Source organism: Haplochromis burtoni, unplaced genomic scaffold (genome assembly GCF_018398535.1).
Source record: "Haplochromis burtoni strain Fernald_Lab_line unplaced genomic scaffold, NCSU_Asbu1 Contig_21, whole genome shotgun sequence".
NCBI classification, from domain to species: domain Eukaryota; kingdom Metazoa; phylum Chordata; class Actinopteri; order Cichliformes; family Cichlidae; genus Haplochromis; species Haplochromis burtoni.
The window spans coordinates 397,174-415,495 of NW_024582382.1; the positions used below are offsets into that span (position 1 = coordinate 397,174).

General features: G+C 40.0%; 1 protein-coding gene across 6 annotated transcripts in view; it reads right to left on the reverse strand.

Moving 5' to 3' along the window:
* Positions 1-18,089, reverse strand: part of ppp1r1b (protein phosphatase 1, regulatory (inhibitor) subunit 1B) — a 30,342-nt gene extending 12,253 nt beyond the window's left edge. Inside the window, exons 1-3 of one of the 6 annotated variants that reach the window (XM_042218590.1) lie at positions 17,921-18,089; positions 17,509-17,610; positions 15,420-15,532 (exon numbers count right to left, since the gene is read on the reverse strand). In XM_042218590.1, coding sequence (XP_042074524.1) covers positions 15,420-15,512 — 93 coding nt within the window. In that variant the 5' untranslated portion in view covers positions 15,513-15,532; positions 17,509-17,610; positions 17,921-18,089. Of the gene's footprint in view, positions 1-7,816; positions 8,294-15,419; positions 15,906-17,508; positions 17,611-17,920 lie in introns of those variants that run through there. The other 5 variants (XM_042218592.1, XM_014333038.2, XM_042218591.1 and 2 more) reach the window with 5 other exon arrangements.
* Between the last annotated feature and the right edge of the window lie 233 nt (positions 18,090-18,322).

An 18,322-nucleotide genomic window follows, 5' to 3' on the forward strand; every position in this document is an offset into this window, starting at 1 on the left:
AGCTTCCCTTTGTCTTGGTCATATTTGATGTTCAGCTGAATAGAAAAATTTGAAGGGCAACTAATTTAAACAAAGCCATGATGTTGCCCTTTTCTCTCAGTCATGCCCCTGGAGATAGCCTCTTAAAAACAAATGGAAGAACCCCATGTGGTGCTCTAAGTGCAGTCTGGCAATTTGAAGTCAATAATACAGTAAGGTGAAAAATGATCCCTTTTGTGTGTGTGTGTGTGTGTGTGTGTGTGTGTGTGTGTGTGTGTGTGTGTGTGTGTGTGTGTGCCCGCGTGTGGGCGGGTATGTGTGCATGTGTTTTTTTGACTATTTTATCATTTCTGCCATAAAGATTTAATGTGTGATTTTTTTTTATCTATGTTATTCTTTATGCAAGAACTGTGCATAACGTTTTGTCTGTGAGGATATTTACACTGGATTTCTTCCTTTCTGTCTTTTTTCTTTAATTCTTATTTATTAAGATTTACTATTTAAAATTACTAGCAGATAATGCTGGCGGGCTTTAAAAAGGTTGCACTGAGAAACACCCGCTTGTTGAGTTTCCAGCTGTTTCAAGGGGGGTCAAGGACAAGGCTACGCAAATTTCAACCCCAGCTGCAGCTCTGTCAGATCGGTGAATTCCCATAAGTCAGAGAGGCTGCTGCATATTGCTTCTCAGCATTCACATAACACTTTTGCAGTGACCTTTGGCCCCACCACCGGCTAACTGGATAAACAGATGGGCAGCAGATAGCATCTGGAGGGGTTCTCCAATGACCCTCAAATAGAAAATGTAATTACCCTGCACCCACTGGCAGAATTACATCATACTCAGACAACCATCCACCTCGCCCCACTCTTTCTTCTCTCTCTCACAGTGCCCCCCAGCATTTATGTAATTAGCTGCTGATAACTGCTGGCTTGTTGTTCCAGAGACTGCTGGTTTACCATCACAGTACAAATACTGCGCCACTGGCTGATGAGTGTCAGGAAGCCCCCTGCCAGGCCACAACCCACAACTGGGAAGGTGCCAATCAAAGCTTTCATAGAGAAAGTAACATTGCCAACAGTCTGCAATCACAGGAAAATTCCGCTTTTGTTCATGCACTCATTTTCAGATGTGTCATAGTATGTAGCTGACAGCCTATTGACCTCTGCAGAGGTCAATAGGCTGGCACAAATGGAGGACAGAGCAGCTATAGTTACTCATCTGCAAAGTCACGTGTAACCACCCGTGATAAATGACATAGAAGTTACTGAAAAGGTTACCAACAATCCTATTTTATTATTCCTATTCCTACTATAATCTCAGTAAAAATGATATTACTGTGAAATATAACAGCATTTCCTTACCCATGTGCCCCATTTATTTTATGTTTTTTCTTTTTGCCTTTATTGAACTATGACAGCTTGACAACTACAACCAGATGGCATCTGGAGGAGCTCTACAGTGCTACTTCAAATAATTTTCTATAATCTATGTTTCTCAAAGAAAACCTATTGTATTATACCACAAAAAATATGCAGAAGCTTGCTCTAAATATTTACTTCCTTAAAGTAACCCATTTACCGGAATTGAACTCTATCTACACAGAACAGCATGTTACAAAAGAGACATTACAAAATATTAGTTTCCATTTCCAGCAGACTATCTCCTGTCATCTTTCTGCATATCCTTTCTTTTAGCTTTAGGGGTTTCCTTCTAAATGCACTGAAGATAACTGAGAGCTTGAACATGTACAAAGCTTATTAGGTTGCAGGGAGATAAACGCTGGAAAAAAAATGTCTCAGTTACTGCCCTGAAAATCGGAGATTACAACTCATAGAGCAGCAATAACAAAATGCTATGTCTTCTCTGTGTTGATGAAACAGGGATTGGTACCAATCCTATTTGTTTTGATTCATGCTTCAGTGGTCCCCTGAATATGCTTATATCAGTGTGACTGTCCTGGGACTCCAGCTACAAAGCAACTGACCCTGAAAGCAAAATCAGGAGGGGTGGAAAGCCAGCTAAAAGGTGCAGTGCAGGGTTCAGATCCTGACAACCGCTGATCATCCCACAGATCCTGTCTATCTCTTATCCCCCACCCTCGATTTCTGTCCCTGCTGCTGCCCGACTGTTGCCCTTCTAATCCTATCCCTCAATTTTCATCACAAATGTGGCCACTGTTTTGCTGTACTGGGCAGGGTTAAAAGACATCCTTGCACAGTGCATTGTGATTTCTCTGCTACAGCTAGACAAGAATTTGGATATGTGTTTAGAAATGCACGAATGCACATTAGGGGAATGCACTAGTCTGTATCTTTTCACTCCCTGGCCACAGCCCGACACTGTTTGATTAAAGATGATCCCTGAAGCGAAAAATTAGTGACTGGATTGGAACATGGCCCTGGCAGACAGTGGGGGATTTATCGACCAAAATGTTGAAAGTCTAAGGGAGTGTGCCGCAATACTACAAGCATGCAACTTCCATTATGAGTTTTACATGCATGAGCTGCCGAGGGCATTATGGCATATTTTGAACTCATTATGTACTGTGTAATCAGGTGGCAAATCACTCTACCCATAGTCAATATTTACACTTTTTAAGTGTTTGCACATTACACAGGTCTACAGCACAGGAGCCAAGAGGAGGTGATAAATTGTTTGGGTTATATCATCATTAAGAGAGCATGATTTTCAGAATAACACACTAATGGCTTTCTTACACAGAAACTGTACTGTTTTGCTTTTTTATGTTTTATTTTGGAGGGAAAAAAAAGCAGAAAAAGCATAAATAATTAAATAAAAATTTGGACAAAATTGCTATAAACAGATAGAGGCCATGAATAATATGTTGGTCTCCAGAGTCATTAACTACTCAAAATGCCCCAACTGTCAAAAACAGGGAGGAACACATACATACGTAACCCCCAGTAGACAGAAGCCCATTGATTGTGTCCACACTGCAATTATAATGTGTGGTTTCAGCAAAGCAATTCATCTTTCTTTTTTCTTTTCAAAATAATTTCTTAACCAATTAGTTTTTTGCCACCACAAATATCATTAAATTGCTTCGGGCAGGCAGCCTGGAGAGGAACCAGCCTGCGTCACTGGGAAGAGTGAGCAAAACCAACACAGTGGCATTCCTGGCTTTCCACATGCAGGGAAAGATCACTGCACCCTCTTGTCCAGTCCCAGCATGCTTTGTGGCATCCAGCAAGATGTTCTTTCTGGGAGCGCATGTTGACAGTCCCCTAGACAGCAAACACTCACTGCACCAAAGGTCACTGTTTGATGTTTAACCCAGAGAGTGGACTGGGAAGAATGAGGGGAGGACTGGAGGGCCGATAGGTGTTGGCTTTGCTAGGAAGGATGAGGAATTGTATGAAGATCGTCATCAGGGAACTGTGAGTGAAAATCATGCCCTCAATAACACCCTTGACGTTTAATATAGATTAATATGGACTGGATTACTGTTAGAAGCCTTTCGCCAAATGCCCTTTCCAGGCCTTTGTTATTCCCTTTCATGTTATGCATTTCCTGTCACTTCAACTGGTCCGCATGAGCTAACAGGACCAGGCTGAGAGAAGAAAGAGGAGAGCACAGAGATATGTATCTGCTTGTTGAGGCCGCAGAGAGGCAGACTTGAAGGGAATCAGTGATGCTGTGCCATGACGTTAATCTCTGTCCATTATGCACATTACCTTACATCATTTACAAAGCACGGAGGATTGGTGCCTTTGTGGAGTGGCATTAGTGATGGTAAACACAGCCATGTGCTCTCTCTGTTATGTTTCAGAGTCAATCCTGACCGCTTAATGTGAAGAATATTCTAAAATAATGACTTTTAAAAGTTGTGTATTTTTAGAGCATATAAAGGAGATTGTGCCTGTTTTCCGATGTGGTGCTGGTACGTAATCTAGAACAGATTGAGATCCGTTGATTAACATTAAAAAAAAAGACTGGCCCCAAAAGCTGGTACCAGCGCAACACCACAAAACTGCTGGGGCTAAAGTGAGGAGCTACCATGAGAAATTAAGTAATCATTTGCAGAAGCAGCCTGCAGATGTATTTAGATTGAAATGTGGGAGGAAGGCGGAGTACCTAGAGATAACACACACAAACAAGAGGAGAACATGCAAACACCACACAGTCTAGATTCAAACCTAAGACTGTGCTTATGCTTTTAATGTGTCCTCAATACACAAATATATTTTTATGGTATTCAATCACATTAAAATCCAACACATGTAGATTCAAAGATTCTGCCCCCCAGGATTTTCTTCCCAACTTCTGCAGTACATAATGTTTGATTCTCAAATCAGTCCAACAGTAAAATGGACTGGTTCTTATATAGCACTCTTTCTCACCCTTTCACATACACGCATTAATAAAAGCACCTTTTCCTATGCTTAAAAGGTTTTATCCTAGCATTCCCACAGTCACATTCCAATGGATGCAATAGGGTAGTTCCAAAAAGATACCAAAGCAGAACTGGTGATGGTAGCACCAGCACTGAGTATCAATGTCAGGAGGTTAAAGATGGAAGGGGTGGAATTAGAAAGTCTGGATGACACATAGAAATGACTTAATTTATCTGAGTGATCTGAAAAATACAGGTTAAACGTTTATATCAATAAAATAATTTTTCCGTGCTGTGCCACAAACAAAATTTCATGAACCTTCAACATACTGAAGAAGAAACAACTAATTAGTGTCTGAAAATGTGACAAAATAAAACCAAGACAATCTGCATGCAAACAGGGGCAACTAGGGAAGGTTTTATGTTAGTGTAATTTGACTTCTATTTATAATGGCTCTTGCAGATGCAAAAGCATTCCTCTGGAGTAAACAAGCAGGTGAGAAATGTTCAAAAAAATCATCTTACACCTTTAAAGGATTTCCAAAACCTGCTATATTCTCCCAAAATGTGCAACATTTCCATGTGTGGGAGGCTTGGAACCATCACCAAAGAGCATTCACACATATTTACCTCCAAAAAATGAAATTCTACCTATGTAAACAACCTATCACATATACAGAACTATCCATTAAAGTTGACCTTTTAGATGCCAACTGTGGGGGTGCTTTCAATGACATAGTTGGACAGCTTGTCACCATAGTAACAAGGCAGTTCAGTCAATAGTGGTTTTGGGGTTTAAATGCCATTGCAACAAACAGTAAGATGTTAACGGTTGTGTAACAAGTTCCAAAGAATAGTATTGGAACTCATTAGCAAAGTCGGACTAGTGGGCGACAGTAATTGTTATGGGAGGGGAAGGGAATTAAACAAGTGTCGTTAACTGTTACCCCTGCCCACCCACATGTCCCTGGAGAATCCCATCCACCACTGGTAGATGCTATCTGCTTTTAAGCACACATAAACACGCATTCTCTCCTGAATGCCCTCTCTGTTTCTCATACTCCCCACCAGCTCATTTGCTTCCTTGTTCTAACTATCAGCATCCATCCATTTGCATGCACAGTAAATAAAACCACCGACCCCAGGCTTTCTAATTCTATGCCTCTGAAACGGTTGTATGGGGAAAGCCATTTGAGAATTTATTCCACATCACACAACACTTTCTACCCACTAGTCCGCTCTTTGGCCTTGCCAGAACTGGTTCAAGATTTCATTGCACTAATTTGTCATTTACAAAAAATGTACAAGTCAGCTAGCAGCACTTCTAACCAACTTGTTTGAAACAGAATCCATATCAGTGGCACTAAAGCATCAAAAAGGTTTTATGTTGCTGATGAAAATCTTGGTACTTAAGTAGTTCTAATAATAATAATTAGATTAACATGTTAGAAAATTTGCAGATCACTAGTTAACTATTAGTTAGTTTAAGAGTTACAAATTCAGCCCACCTGGGCATCACTAGTAACAGATGGACTCTTGGAGCTAACGTAAGCTGTTTATAAAAGAAGGACATAACCACTATGGCATTGCTCATTGGTTTTTGAGGTCTGTTTTGAAAGCGCAAACTGAGTATTTAGCAAACTTTCCTCTTAGCTTTTGAATAACAGCTTTGTTGAGTGAACAGTATACTTGACTGAGAAACTGACACACTGCAGGCTCTAATGGTAGCAACCTTTTCATGGAGTAGCCATGACATAAAACATATGCTGTTTATTATCTATTTATCGCCAAATACAGCCATAATTTACAAAATGATCCTCATGCTGTATTAAATAAGACTTCAAGCTAGAGATTTAGACCATAAACTTTAAGCCACTTAACTACTGGCTTTTCATACCCAGAAGCTACGTCCATCCTCTATATACAGCCTGTGCTTGCTGAAAAGGTAACTAAAGAGTTTCTGTTTAACTAGTACAGCAAAATCCTGAACTAGTGAGAACAAATCTCCAACTAGTACAGACAAAGAACAAATTAGAAGTGGGGAAATAAATTAGAAGCCTGACATGGAAGCTTGAGTGAAAAGATGTGGTAGTATTAATATGACGTAGAAGTTTCAACCCACATTCCCTATTTGAAGGTGAAGCCCAGGGTCTGGCTGGGAGAATAAAGCCAGCAAATAACCCTAAAAATATGTGATTGCACTTTGAATATTGAGCAATAAAATAAGGATTTTTTTTTAAAATGAGGGCGTAGCCCACATATGCCAGATTGGTATCCTGTGGTTTCTTGGAAGAGGTGATAAGGATCATAGCATGGTGGCAGGGCATAAGGGAGAAAGAGAATTAGAGGGGAAGGAGGACAGCACGTGTTTATATTTATTTTTAAGTAAAAGTCTTATGAAGTGCTGTGAAAATTTTCCATTTTAAAAATGTATCCTGTAGCAGAGATACATGAGAACATGAGATAAGACAAAAAACATGGAGGAAATTCAGCACAATCTCCAAATAAACTCGTGAAAGTTAAGTGCAATCAGCCAGGGTAATGACAAAGTGTTATCAGAGATCACTGTTCTTTATTAAAAGCCTCTATTTTGCAAGCAGTGAAACAGGGGCAGACACTACGGGAGCTGACCCCAGACAGGTAAAGATCAGGCTTTGTATCTTTGTCTCTTTCCCTTCCTTCATATAGAACATCTCACACTTGTCCTCCCAACCTTTCTCTCATCAAGCCCTCATGAGAAATGAGTCGCTGTCCTCGATCATTCTAAGATACTAAACAGTTTCTACTTTGGCCCACTTATCCCAGATCTAAAATAAGAGCCACCGACATTAGCGCCAAAAGGAGAGATCTCAGTTGTCCCATGAAAAATTAGCATAAAAACTTCCACAGAAAAAATGCAGGCATTGCTGAGTCGGTCATAAGATAGCGCTGCGGTAAAAGAGGACTAAAGGATATCACTAGCAAAAGCTTATCTCAAAGGTCAGAGAAGGTGCCAAACAGCCAAGGACTAAAATATGTTTGTTACAAACAAAATGTCACAGAAGAAGCAAAGCTGGCGTGAAACAGAAGATAATGACTTTTGTATCAATGTCACAGTTTTAAACAGGTCAGGATGACATGAGGCAGCAACAAGGCACTAATCTCAAGAGGAAACCAAAACGAAGAGAGGGAAATGTCATCAAAATTTCTCAACAGTGTCTAACAGAGCAATCAAATTTAGCTTTCTATTGCAAAGCTGTCAAAGTGACACAAAGCAGAGAGAAAACTTGCAGAGAGAAGATGCTCTGAAGAGAGAAATTTTGCCATTGCATGTACAGAATCTAACAAACAATGTGGCCTCTGTATTTGTATGAGGGAGCGGTATTTGGATGGGAAACTACCAAAGAGAAATTCATCTGTTAAACTCCAATAGTGAATATTCAGAAACACAAACAGAACTTGTCCTTATGGGCCATACAGTAACCTGACCAGCGCCTGCTCACCATCTCCACTTGCCGTGGATCCAGGTTGGTGGGTGCATTGGCTGGCACAGCAAACTGGATCTTCTTCCTCTCCTTGGGCTCCCCCTCGACCTCGGGTGACACAGAGGGCTCCATGGCTCTGGATCCTGGAGGTCTGACTCCCAGCAGAGCGGAGAGGAAGCAGCTGGAAATCTCTATAACCTCCCAGAGGAACCTCCCACTCCTGGGTAGTCCCAGTCCTGAAGACTTTTCTTCTTTCTCTTGCTTCACTCCTTCACAATCTCTCTCTATTTCTACCTCTCTTAGAAAAAGTGAAAAGACTTTTTTTCACCTCTTTTGCTCTCCTGCAGCTGCTAAAATTCCCCTACACTTCTCTGGGTTTCACTCTTTCCCTGTTTGCAGTCCCTTTAAACCTGTGCAGCAGGAGTGAATGAGGCATGTCCTTAGATCTGGCTGTGAGGGAGCGAAGTGGGCGGATAGAGGGTGGAGGGGAGGGGCCAGTGACCAAAAGAAGGTGGAGATATTCAGGGAGTGGGAGGAGTCACAGTAAATGGGGAGGAGGGAAAAGAAGACGTGACAAGGGGTGGAGGGTGGGCAACGCTTTTTTCTACCTATTTAAGCTGAAGTTGATTTGTAATCAGAAAAAAATAGTAATCTCATCACATCAGCTGAGCCTCTTTTGGCCTCTATATGTGAGAGATTTATGATGGGAGATGAGGGTGGCAGGGAGCGCAAGGAGAGATAAACAAGAGGAGAGTGATGCGTGCCGTATGCAGGAGGAATGTACAGAGGGATCCTGCTGTTAAGCCGATGCCACCGACATTACTGGATTTACAGGCGGTGTTGTATGTAATGCTATGACCATATGACTGATAGCAGTCAGGGAAAGTACCACGATTGTCAGAGAGAAATACTCAGGATGTCCTTCTGTCAAAAGCTTGATTGGATCTCAGTGAAAAAAACAAGTAAATGTATGCCAAATAAGATAAAACTTATCACAACCTTGGCTTGTATGATTTAGAGTGAATGGGACATAGTGATCTTTAGATGACAAACACGGAGAAGATGCAAGCGAGAATGAGAGAGGGGGAAGACATTGTGGTGACATACAGGGAAAAGAGGACAGCGTCAGTGTTATTTTCAGGGCCTTGCTGTTATTTCACTCACATGGCAGAGGGATTTGGACAGTGGAGAGGAGTGGATTTGGCCTCAGGACAGAGTTGGGCTTTGGCATAGGCTGGAATGAAGGAGTCAGCTATAGTGTTGGTGATAGTGGAGGAGGAATAGGAAGTGCACAAGGGGCTGGAGGGACTTTGTGGCCATAACAAAGAAGGTCAAGGTATATATGGCACTTGGGGACTGCATCTACAGAGTCTGAAAGAAAAAGAGTCAACTGAGTGTTTATCCTGCTGGTAAGAACAAAATGAACTTGCCAGAATGCATATTGCATTTTCAAGGGTTTGCCTGAGTGTTGGACCCTGCTACAAAGCCACTTCTGTTCAAAGCAAAGCACCACCTCCACATGCCTGCAAGATGCAACTCATTAGTGGATTATTATCTTCATCTGCTACATGAAGTCCCAAAAGGTCGCGATTTGAGGTTTATGAAAAAATAGAGTACATACAGATTGTCTCAGATGTTGCTGAGTGCTTCTAAAGAAATTTCAGTAATGCACTGCTATTTGATTTTGTTCCAGAGTGGTTGCATAACTTGTAGTGTGTTCAGGGGGATTGCACAATTTTATTTATTTTTTTTTTTTTTATAAAGACTGTGTAAAAGGGTCTGTGTAAATGTCTAGTTTACTACAAGGTACAGATTCCAACTTTTAATGAATCCAGAGATTGAGTAGTTCAAATCGACAATGAGGCAATGATCAAACAGAGATTTTTCTTTATGCTTAAAAGATAGCCCCATTGCAGAGTGACATGAAGCATACTTTATATATCAGGGAGGTTTACTAGAGCTTGAAAGGCACATTTGACCAAATGTAATAAATACAGGTGCACTTCAGTGCCTTTGTTCTCGTCATAGCAAATAAGACACAGATTTGGGACTCAACTTGGTCTCTGTACAAATATGAAGGAATGCTTTGCAGGCATTCCTCAGAACTATCATATTGCCATTACGGGAAAGCTCTAATTAGCCTCTGTCAGATCAGTACCATTAGTAACAGCAAGACAAAGAGGCCTCTCTTTTGTGCAGTGCCTGAAAACCTACAAGTGAAGTCGTTTTAAATGTTTTGTTTCACTTCATTTACATCCTCCTTTTTCTCATGCTACACTGCTAAAAAGAGTTAAAAGATAGGTAAAAGAGGCAAAACCTTTAAAGAAGTCCAGCTACTGTAACTGAGTACCAAATGTCTGTCAACGATGGGGCATGAGATAGCACAAGGCCCTCTTGAAATATGTCCTCCTACTTCTAGTGTAAGAGTCTCACCCAATGCCCACTTGCACTGGATGACAGCATGGACATGACCAATGGTGCATCTTACTTCAAACAAATATCCATGTAATCTACTGAACTCAGGTTTTAATTTGCAGCTTAATCCATTTCTCCACTAAAAATTCTTCACCATTACCTAAGTAGGATTATGACTTTTACTTCAATAATCCAAAGAGTCGTGAGCCTGTGTTGTAAGCTACACTTGAGGCTGATGATCACGTTCAGAGGTTGGTTTGTTTGTTTGTTTGTTTTCTGTTGTTTTGTAAGACTAATTTCCCACACTGTTTATAGTTCTGAGCAATTTTGCCCAATTTAAAAAGAAAGGGGAACTGCCCCTGCTGCGTACAGCTAAAAATACCATTAAGCTAAAGCTAGTAAAGAAAGAAAAAAAAGAGGAAAAACATCACATCTGCTTTTCACACTATTCCTTTGGGACAGCATATGTAAGGAATTTGTTTCCAACTTTGTTTCCTCAAACTAGAAGCAACTTATAGTCAAACTATAAGCTTCCCCCAAGCATAATGAAGTGGTACCGGCACCTAAACCTAACACTGTAATTTAACGCCTCATTTATAATTTGAACCTAATCAAACAGAGACAGAAAATACAAGTGACAAGTTTAAGGTCATTCTCCCTTTTTGCTTATACTACAAACATATCAAAGTATCAAAAGATGGAGTTCATGCATCACTCAATAAACCACTCATTTCCCTCTTCTCATACTGATGGTGCATTCGGGATCTGGACTAAACTAAATATATTCCTTAGGTATTTGAATATAAATACATATCAGTGCAGACCATTTTGTGGCCTATTTTTAAATCCTGCTGAAACTCTGTAACAGGTTTCTTTGCAGTGTTCTGTTGGGAGGCAGGTTTGAGAGAAGAAACTATATCAATGCTGTAATCAGATGCAAATTCCAGCATGGTGCCCACTTCACAGGAATTAAATCTGCCAAGCTGACTCGGAATAAGGATCTGTTTATCATGAGTGTTGACAAGTGCAAACAGGACTTAGCTCATCTTTTTGTCAAAAAATTTTAAACCCATTTTAAAATAAGTGACAAACCCAGAAAGAACTTAAAGCTCTGCTAGCACTAGTAGCTGAAGAGACCTGCTTGACAGTGAAGCTGGCTAAGATGGAAATCTGCAACTGCGCTATGTCATAGTCAGTAAATAAAGCTAAAAAAAAAATGCACCAAAAAGCACCAAAGCTGATATGTATGTTTGTCTTCAACATTGTTTTCATCTAAGAAAGAATTGTTTTGATATTTAGATTTTTTAAAAATAATTTTAGCATTGTGGTTGTTAGAAACATGTCACAGGAATTCGTTTGGGCAGATTCAGGCAGCATCTCTGTTTAAGAGAGGTCTCACCTTCCAGAGAACTTTATTCTTCCCCCTTCATCAGAGACATCAAGATAATTTATGACTTTGATGGGCTGCCTAATACTGAAGAATCTGTATAAACTCAGTCATGGAGACAGATTTGCTATAACTGAGTCATGCATGGACACAGATGTGCTGAACAATGTTTTCAGTGTTTTAAGTTTTAATGCTACCTTTAGAGATGAGCACCATTCTCTGGTTTGTGCAATCTGACTTTTTTTTTTCCTAAAACCTGGTTACCTATTTTCTTTTTGATGTAATCAGATCAGCTGCCCACAACGATCTGTCTTGGTGGTTGTGGGCAGCGGTATCCTGTTTTCAGGTTTCATAATGAAAAACAACCCAGTTTCAGTAGGGGTATAGTTTAATGCACTTTTATCATATAGTTTATTTATTATATAAATTAACAGGATATTCAGTAGGATAGATGATGTGCATGACTGTGAATTAAAAAAAATATTGTTTTTTCCCTTTTAGAAATCCTAATGCTTAAAAGCATCAGAACCTTACATTACACAATTCTTCTATAACATACCACCTCTAAATTAATCATGTCCTTCCTGCTATAATGACTTCCTCCACAGTCCTCTTTTACCTGAAGTATGGACATAAGTTGAAAATGTGAGTTTTTTGTTTTGGAAGGAGTAAAAATTCCTATACATTTCTGAAATCCTAAATTAAAACTATCAAATTGCAGACAATTTGATTTTTAGCATCATAATATCTGAATGAAAATTCATCACTAAACCTCCCTTCTGGCCATAAAATATGAAAGTTGCAATTTCTGTCATTTTGAAAAGAAAGTGCTCTGTTAGTCCAAATTCCATAAATCAGAAAACCCAGGATATCCACTGACAATACAGTAGACATCATATAGATTGCATAAATGGTGCTTGATGTAGAGATCTCAGACTCGTGTTCTCCACAGTGGAAAAAAATGAATTTCTGGTTCTTGGAGGGTTTTTTGTAAAAGTGAATAAATAAAAACAGAGAAAAAGAAAACACACAGACTGAATGAGCAAGTGTGATGCTGGCACAGTAAATATAAACAGGATGATCATCTGGGATCTGAAACTTCAATTACAGATAATGCTGTAGTTCTTCGAAAAGCAATCACAATTCTCGGGCAAAATAAGACAGGATTTAGAGAAGAAAGGAGCAGCAAATAAAAAGAAAGTGTTTATAAATCAAGTAAAATACAATAAAAAAAAGAGATTTAAAATAAATAATAATAAATGATCATTAAAATTGGTCAGAAAAGAGTGTGCTGTTATTGATACTTAAAATAACCCTTTAAAATTCATACTTCATAATAAAAGCACATTTTAAACACTCTAACTAAATGATTTCATATTTTACTGAAGATTCAGCATCATTATGCTGCACATGATGCAAAGCACATACCAGCTAAATTACATTAGAGCACCAGTAAATCAGATTTAGGGCACTAGTAAATCAGATTTTTTTTTCTAAATTCAGTCGACTCCTTCTATTTCTAGGAAAATCTAACAGTATTTAATGTTGCTGGCTGCTGCTCTGTTCTGCCAGCTCATTGTGTACAGTTCCACAAAAGCAGCTGAAATTATGTTAAAAGATGAAACCGTTTGGTTCTGTAGAATATGCAAGGCTGACTATTTCAGTGCATTATACAGGGAAAATGTATTCAAACATTACATGCTAATCAGGAGCATCCTCCCTCTTTGGTTGTATGGATTACTACAGAGACAAATTGTCAGGTAAGCTTTCAAATCAGAGCAGCCAGGCATTGTAAAATCCCCCGACCGCCTGTCATATTAACGACATTACTCCACATTGCCGACACACTGACAAGTAGAACAAATTGCTCTAATTGGAAAGCAAACAGATATTCTACAGAACTCATTTGTGCATGAAGGGATTAACAAATAAAACTACTTCAAAGGGAAAAAAAAATGTTTTAATGCTCTGATACTAAGCTATCTAATTTTTTAATTTGTTCACTGTTACACTAGTGCCGGCCTACCTGTAGTGAATATCTCCGGGGAAGTCAGTATTTATTTGTAGCTCTAATTAAATCAGTTATGTCACTTGCTCTACTCATGATGCTGCTGCGTGTATTTACAGACACTGTCTAAACTCATCGATATGCAGACTCGCATGTCTCTAGCTCTATTTTTACTGCACTTGACAGTGTTTATTCATTTAGCTTCCACCTTGTCATTAAATCACTGTTTTGGCAAAACCACAGGAAAAACCTTCTGAAGATAGATCTTACTAGCTGCTTTAGAACAGCGAGCTTTATAATAACTCCAGCAGCCAGCAGGGACAACCTGTACAAAATGTGTGGCATGTGTACTATAAACTCACGCACACAAGCACTCACAGTGGAGACACTCCAACCCAGATAAAAGGTCTGCAATTCTATCTGCTCCTAAACAGAGCATCTTGTGCCATCTGACAAAAGCCTTCCTGTTATGAAACTAATTCACAGGTGCATTAGACCCCCTGCAGAAGATACTCCAACCATTTCAAGCACGAAATGCATTCTGGTTATCTCAATGAAGTCGTGTCAAAAACAAAAGGGAACAAGGAACTGTGTTGGTAAAAAAGCAACAATATAACAGATTAACCCGTCTCTTTGAGGCTAGCATAATTCTCTCTACCTGCTGGGTCCTGCAGTAGTAATAAACCCGCACATTCACAGGGGATTTCAGGGAGAAAAATCACTGTGAAAGGTGAAGTATTCCATTAGTCTGGATGACAGAGAGGCTTTATAACATAATAGCAGGTGGTATCTCAGTTGAGGGGCACAGAGAGATACTGTGTATCAGTCAGCACCTCACTTGACTCCTCACTCATCCAGTTATATAACATACTATCGCACAATAAACACGCTCTGTTCATATAAAAAACCACAGTCGGATACACCTGGGAAAGCTGCCCTTCCCAGCAGTATCAGCACCAACTGTGGTGACATTATGTTGCATTGTGTTGACTAAAGATGCTTGTGTACCATCTACTGTTCTACTAGTGTAATTACAAGTTCTTAAACGACTTTTGTCTTGAAGGCTTTACTTCTTTTCATTTGTTTTTATGTATATATGCATACACTCCTTGGTCACTTTATTAGGTACACCTTTCTGGTACTTGGCTCTATCCCCTTGTGCCTTCAGAATGACCTTAATTCTTTGAAAACATTGCTCATAGATTTTGCCTCATGTTTACATGATTCTGACAAATTCTGACCCGACCACCCTAATGTCACAGCAGAAATGAAGGGAAAAATTTTCACATCTTCTATTGTCCAATTTTGGTGAACCTATATGAATTGGACCCTCAGTTTTTGTGTTCTTAGCTGAGAGAAGTGGTATCTGGTATGGTCGTCTACTTCTAGGTTTGATGTGTGGTGCATTCAGGGATGCTCTCTGATCGATGCTTTACCATCAGCTTGATTAAGTCTGGTCATTCTCATCTGTCCTCAGACATCAAAGGCATTTTCACCAAAGAACTGCCAGCTACTGGATATTATCTTTTTTCTTGACGGTAAAGCCTAGAGATGGTTGTGCAGGACAATCCCAGGAGATTAGCAGTTTCCAAAATATTCTGACCAAAAAACCACGCCACACTCAAAGTCACTTAAATTACTTTTTGCCCACATTCTGATACTTGGTGTGAACTTAAGCACTTCATCCTGACCATGTCTAAAGCACTGAATTGCTGCGATCTCATTGGCTGATTAGATATTAGCGCTAGTGGAAGGGGGGGGTTATGAGTTATTTTTGTGCAGAACTTGGATTGTTTTCAGATTTTTCTCACCATTTCAGCAGGGTGGATGTTTGACGCCAAACCAGGTTGTCTGATTGAATCAGGTTCCTTCAACCACTGGGTGCCATCTGTGGAAGCCATCATCTGAAGTGGTACACTGAGTGCTGTGCATGGAAATATGGCAGAAATCAGACAGGCATAAAAGGAATTACCCCCCTGGAGTTTGTTAGGACAAGATCGCGCAAATAAACCTGCAAGAGAATCAGTGAAGGAACACCGGATGCAAAGAAAAAAAAAAGAATTCAGGAACAAAACAATATACAACAACACATCAGGGGACACAAAACCTTCTGAAACAATAAAGAAGTCAATGCAAATTGTTCTTAAAATTTAACTTCAGTGTGATAGGCTGCTTGAAAAGTAAAATATGGTTCCCAGACTAGTGTGTAAAGACCAGCAACAGACCATGCTAGAACACCACTGAAGTCACAGTTCACAAACAGAAGGACAGTAAAGTTTCATACTTTCAACTATACATTCTCAGGAAATCTAGACAATAAAATCTAGATAGTATAGATGCAATATGTGTGTGCGTGCGTGCGTGCGTGCGTGCGTGCTTGTGTGTGTCCTGTAGTCTTTTTGGTGGACTTTCACATAAAGTAACTTTGTAGATTAATTTGTGCAACACCCTGCATATCACTTTCACTTGTGGAAAGCACACCTGCCAGAAATTAGGTTGCTTTTTATATCAACAAATTATATTACAGTGCTATTGTTAGGTTTTGTATTGTTTATTGTCATTTATGCTTAGAAATATCTACTTATATATGCTTAGAGTTTTATAATTAGTTTTAGATTTGTAGAGGTTTGATCCTTAATAGTCTGCAAACTTTGTGTGCATTCCAGAGCACTCTGGGAGCATGTGAGAGGTCGTACCTTCTCTTATTGTTTTATGGATAAACGTAGCTATATCTGTTTTAGGCTGAGTGCCTTTTGTTTAGATGAACTGCTGGACTTCCAGACCAGCAGGTTTAGGGAAGTCATTTATGGGGTCACACTCGGACCACACACACACACACACACACAGGGAAGGTACTCTTTGTTTGTATGTAGACGTCATATGTTAATGAAGCTATGTATATTCATATAACCTCAATAAAAGAGCAGTGTTATGGGGGAGCAGATGAGAGCAACTGGAGTCAAGCGGAGGAACGGCGTTTGTCCGGTTCTCTCCCGTGCACGAGAAACATGAAGAACTTTGCCTACTTCGTGTCTTGCTTGCTGTGTAATTATATTGTCTTCAACGTTCCAGCGAATAGGTTCAAGCTACAAATCTATCAGTTATATTTTTAATATATTAAACTCTTAAGCATTTTGTTTGGCATAATCTCTAGTATGAAATAAGCACTAAAAGAAATTCCAAAGAAAAAAGCCTGACAGTATTTACACTTCACTTATTGCAAATTCCACTTCAATTTGTGATAAGTGATGGGTAAATACAGATAGTACTCAAAGCTCAACTCAGCACCATTAAATAATAAAGGATACAATTATAAACAAATTCCAGTAGATGGCAGTCTTTTGCTACATTTGGCTCTTAAGCAGGCTCAACCCTTGTTGACTAGAAATAACTTTCCTAGTGGGGGTTGAAACTGAAACTGAGGTGATCGTTTAGGATGAAAGCAAATTTAAAAACGTGTTGCCACTGAGGGGTATTAAACAGTTGAATAAATCACTCTTAATAGGATGCGGCAGTCTAATCAAGATACAGTGAAAACAGAGAGGAAAATTCTAAGACAGGACTATGAGGGTGAAGGACAAGCTGAACGGACATGAGGCAACAATGAGAGAAACTCAGTGTTTAAACTTTGACATGTAGGTTTCCTCAAGGATAATAGAGGGTGATGTGACTGGTAGATATGTGAGAGCAACAATACACGTGTGCCTGGATGTCAGGAGCAAAGTAGGGTGGGGTGCTGTAGATGTAGCAGGTGGAAGACATGGTGAAGGCAGAGACGGAGGAGGACATGGCAGTAGGGCAGTGATTTAATTAGCACCCTCTACCCCCTCCAGCCCTTCACTCATAGCATCAATAATGCATGGCCCCTTGTTTCCACTGCCATAATTAATCCTCTCTTACTATAATTAAAAGCCAAAAATCCCACAAGATGGTTCAGCTTGGCCAGGCATGGGTAGGGTTGGCACGGGAACTGATGAAAAACTCCAGAGCCTCATATTCGCCCTGTGGACAGACAGATCGACAGACAGACATGTTGACAGAAAGATCAATAGTCGACCCAACTCCATCACAGGCAGAAGGAATGAGGCATGAAGACAAGCTGAAATACAAGGGGAAAATGTGACATGGAGCAAATCAAATGAATGAATTTGACAGACTTGTGATGAGAAGCGCTCCTCGAAAAGGGGGCTTTGTGTGCAACATTTGTAAATGAGTAAGTGAAGAAAGAGCAAGCCAAGCACCCACCTAAAAACCCCAGAAAAGAGGACGGGTGTACAAATACACACACACACACACACACACACGTACTTACAGAGACATCCTGCTCCCAGATGAGGTTTATCTCTGCTGCAGCCAAGCCAGACGAGAGGGAGAGGTGGAGCTTTCTGATGCTGCAATTAGGACCACACTGTCTGGGCGAGCAAACAAGAATGAATATTTCAGTCCGGAGATCTCCATGGGTACCTATGGTGGGGGCCTGGCACACCTACAGGCACACACACACACACACACACACACACACACACACACACACAGCATAGAAAGAAAAGGGAGTTCACGCCTACAGTCAATTTAGAGTCACGAATTCACCAAACCTGCATTCTGTTAGACTTTGGCAGCTCCCAATCACAGATGCCACAATTATCACATCAGTATCGCTGCGTAAATGATGCCAACTGTTATGCTCATTGAACTATTGTACAAGGTTTACAAT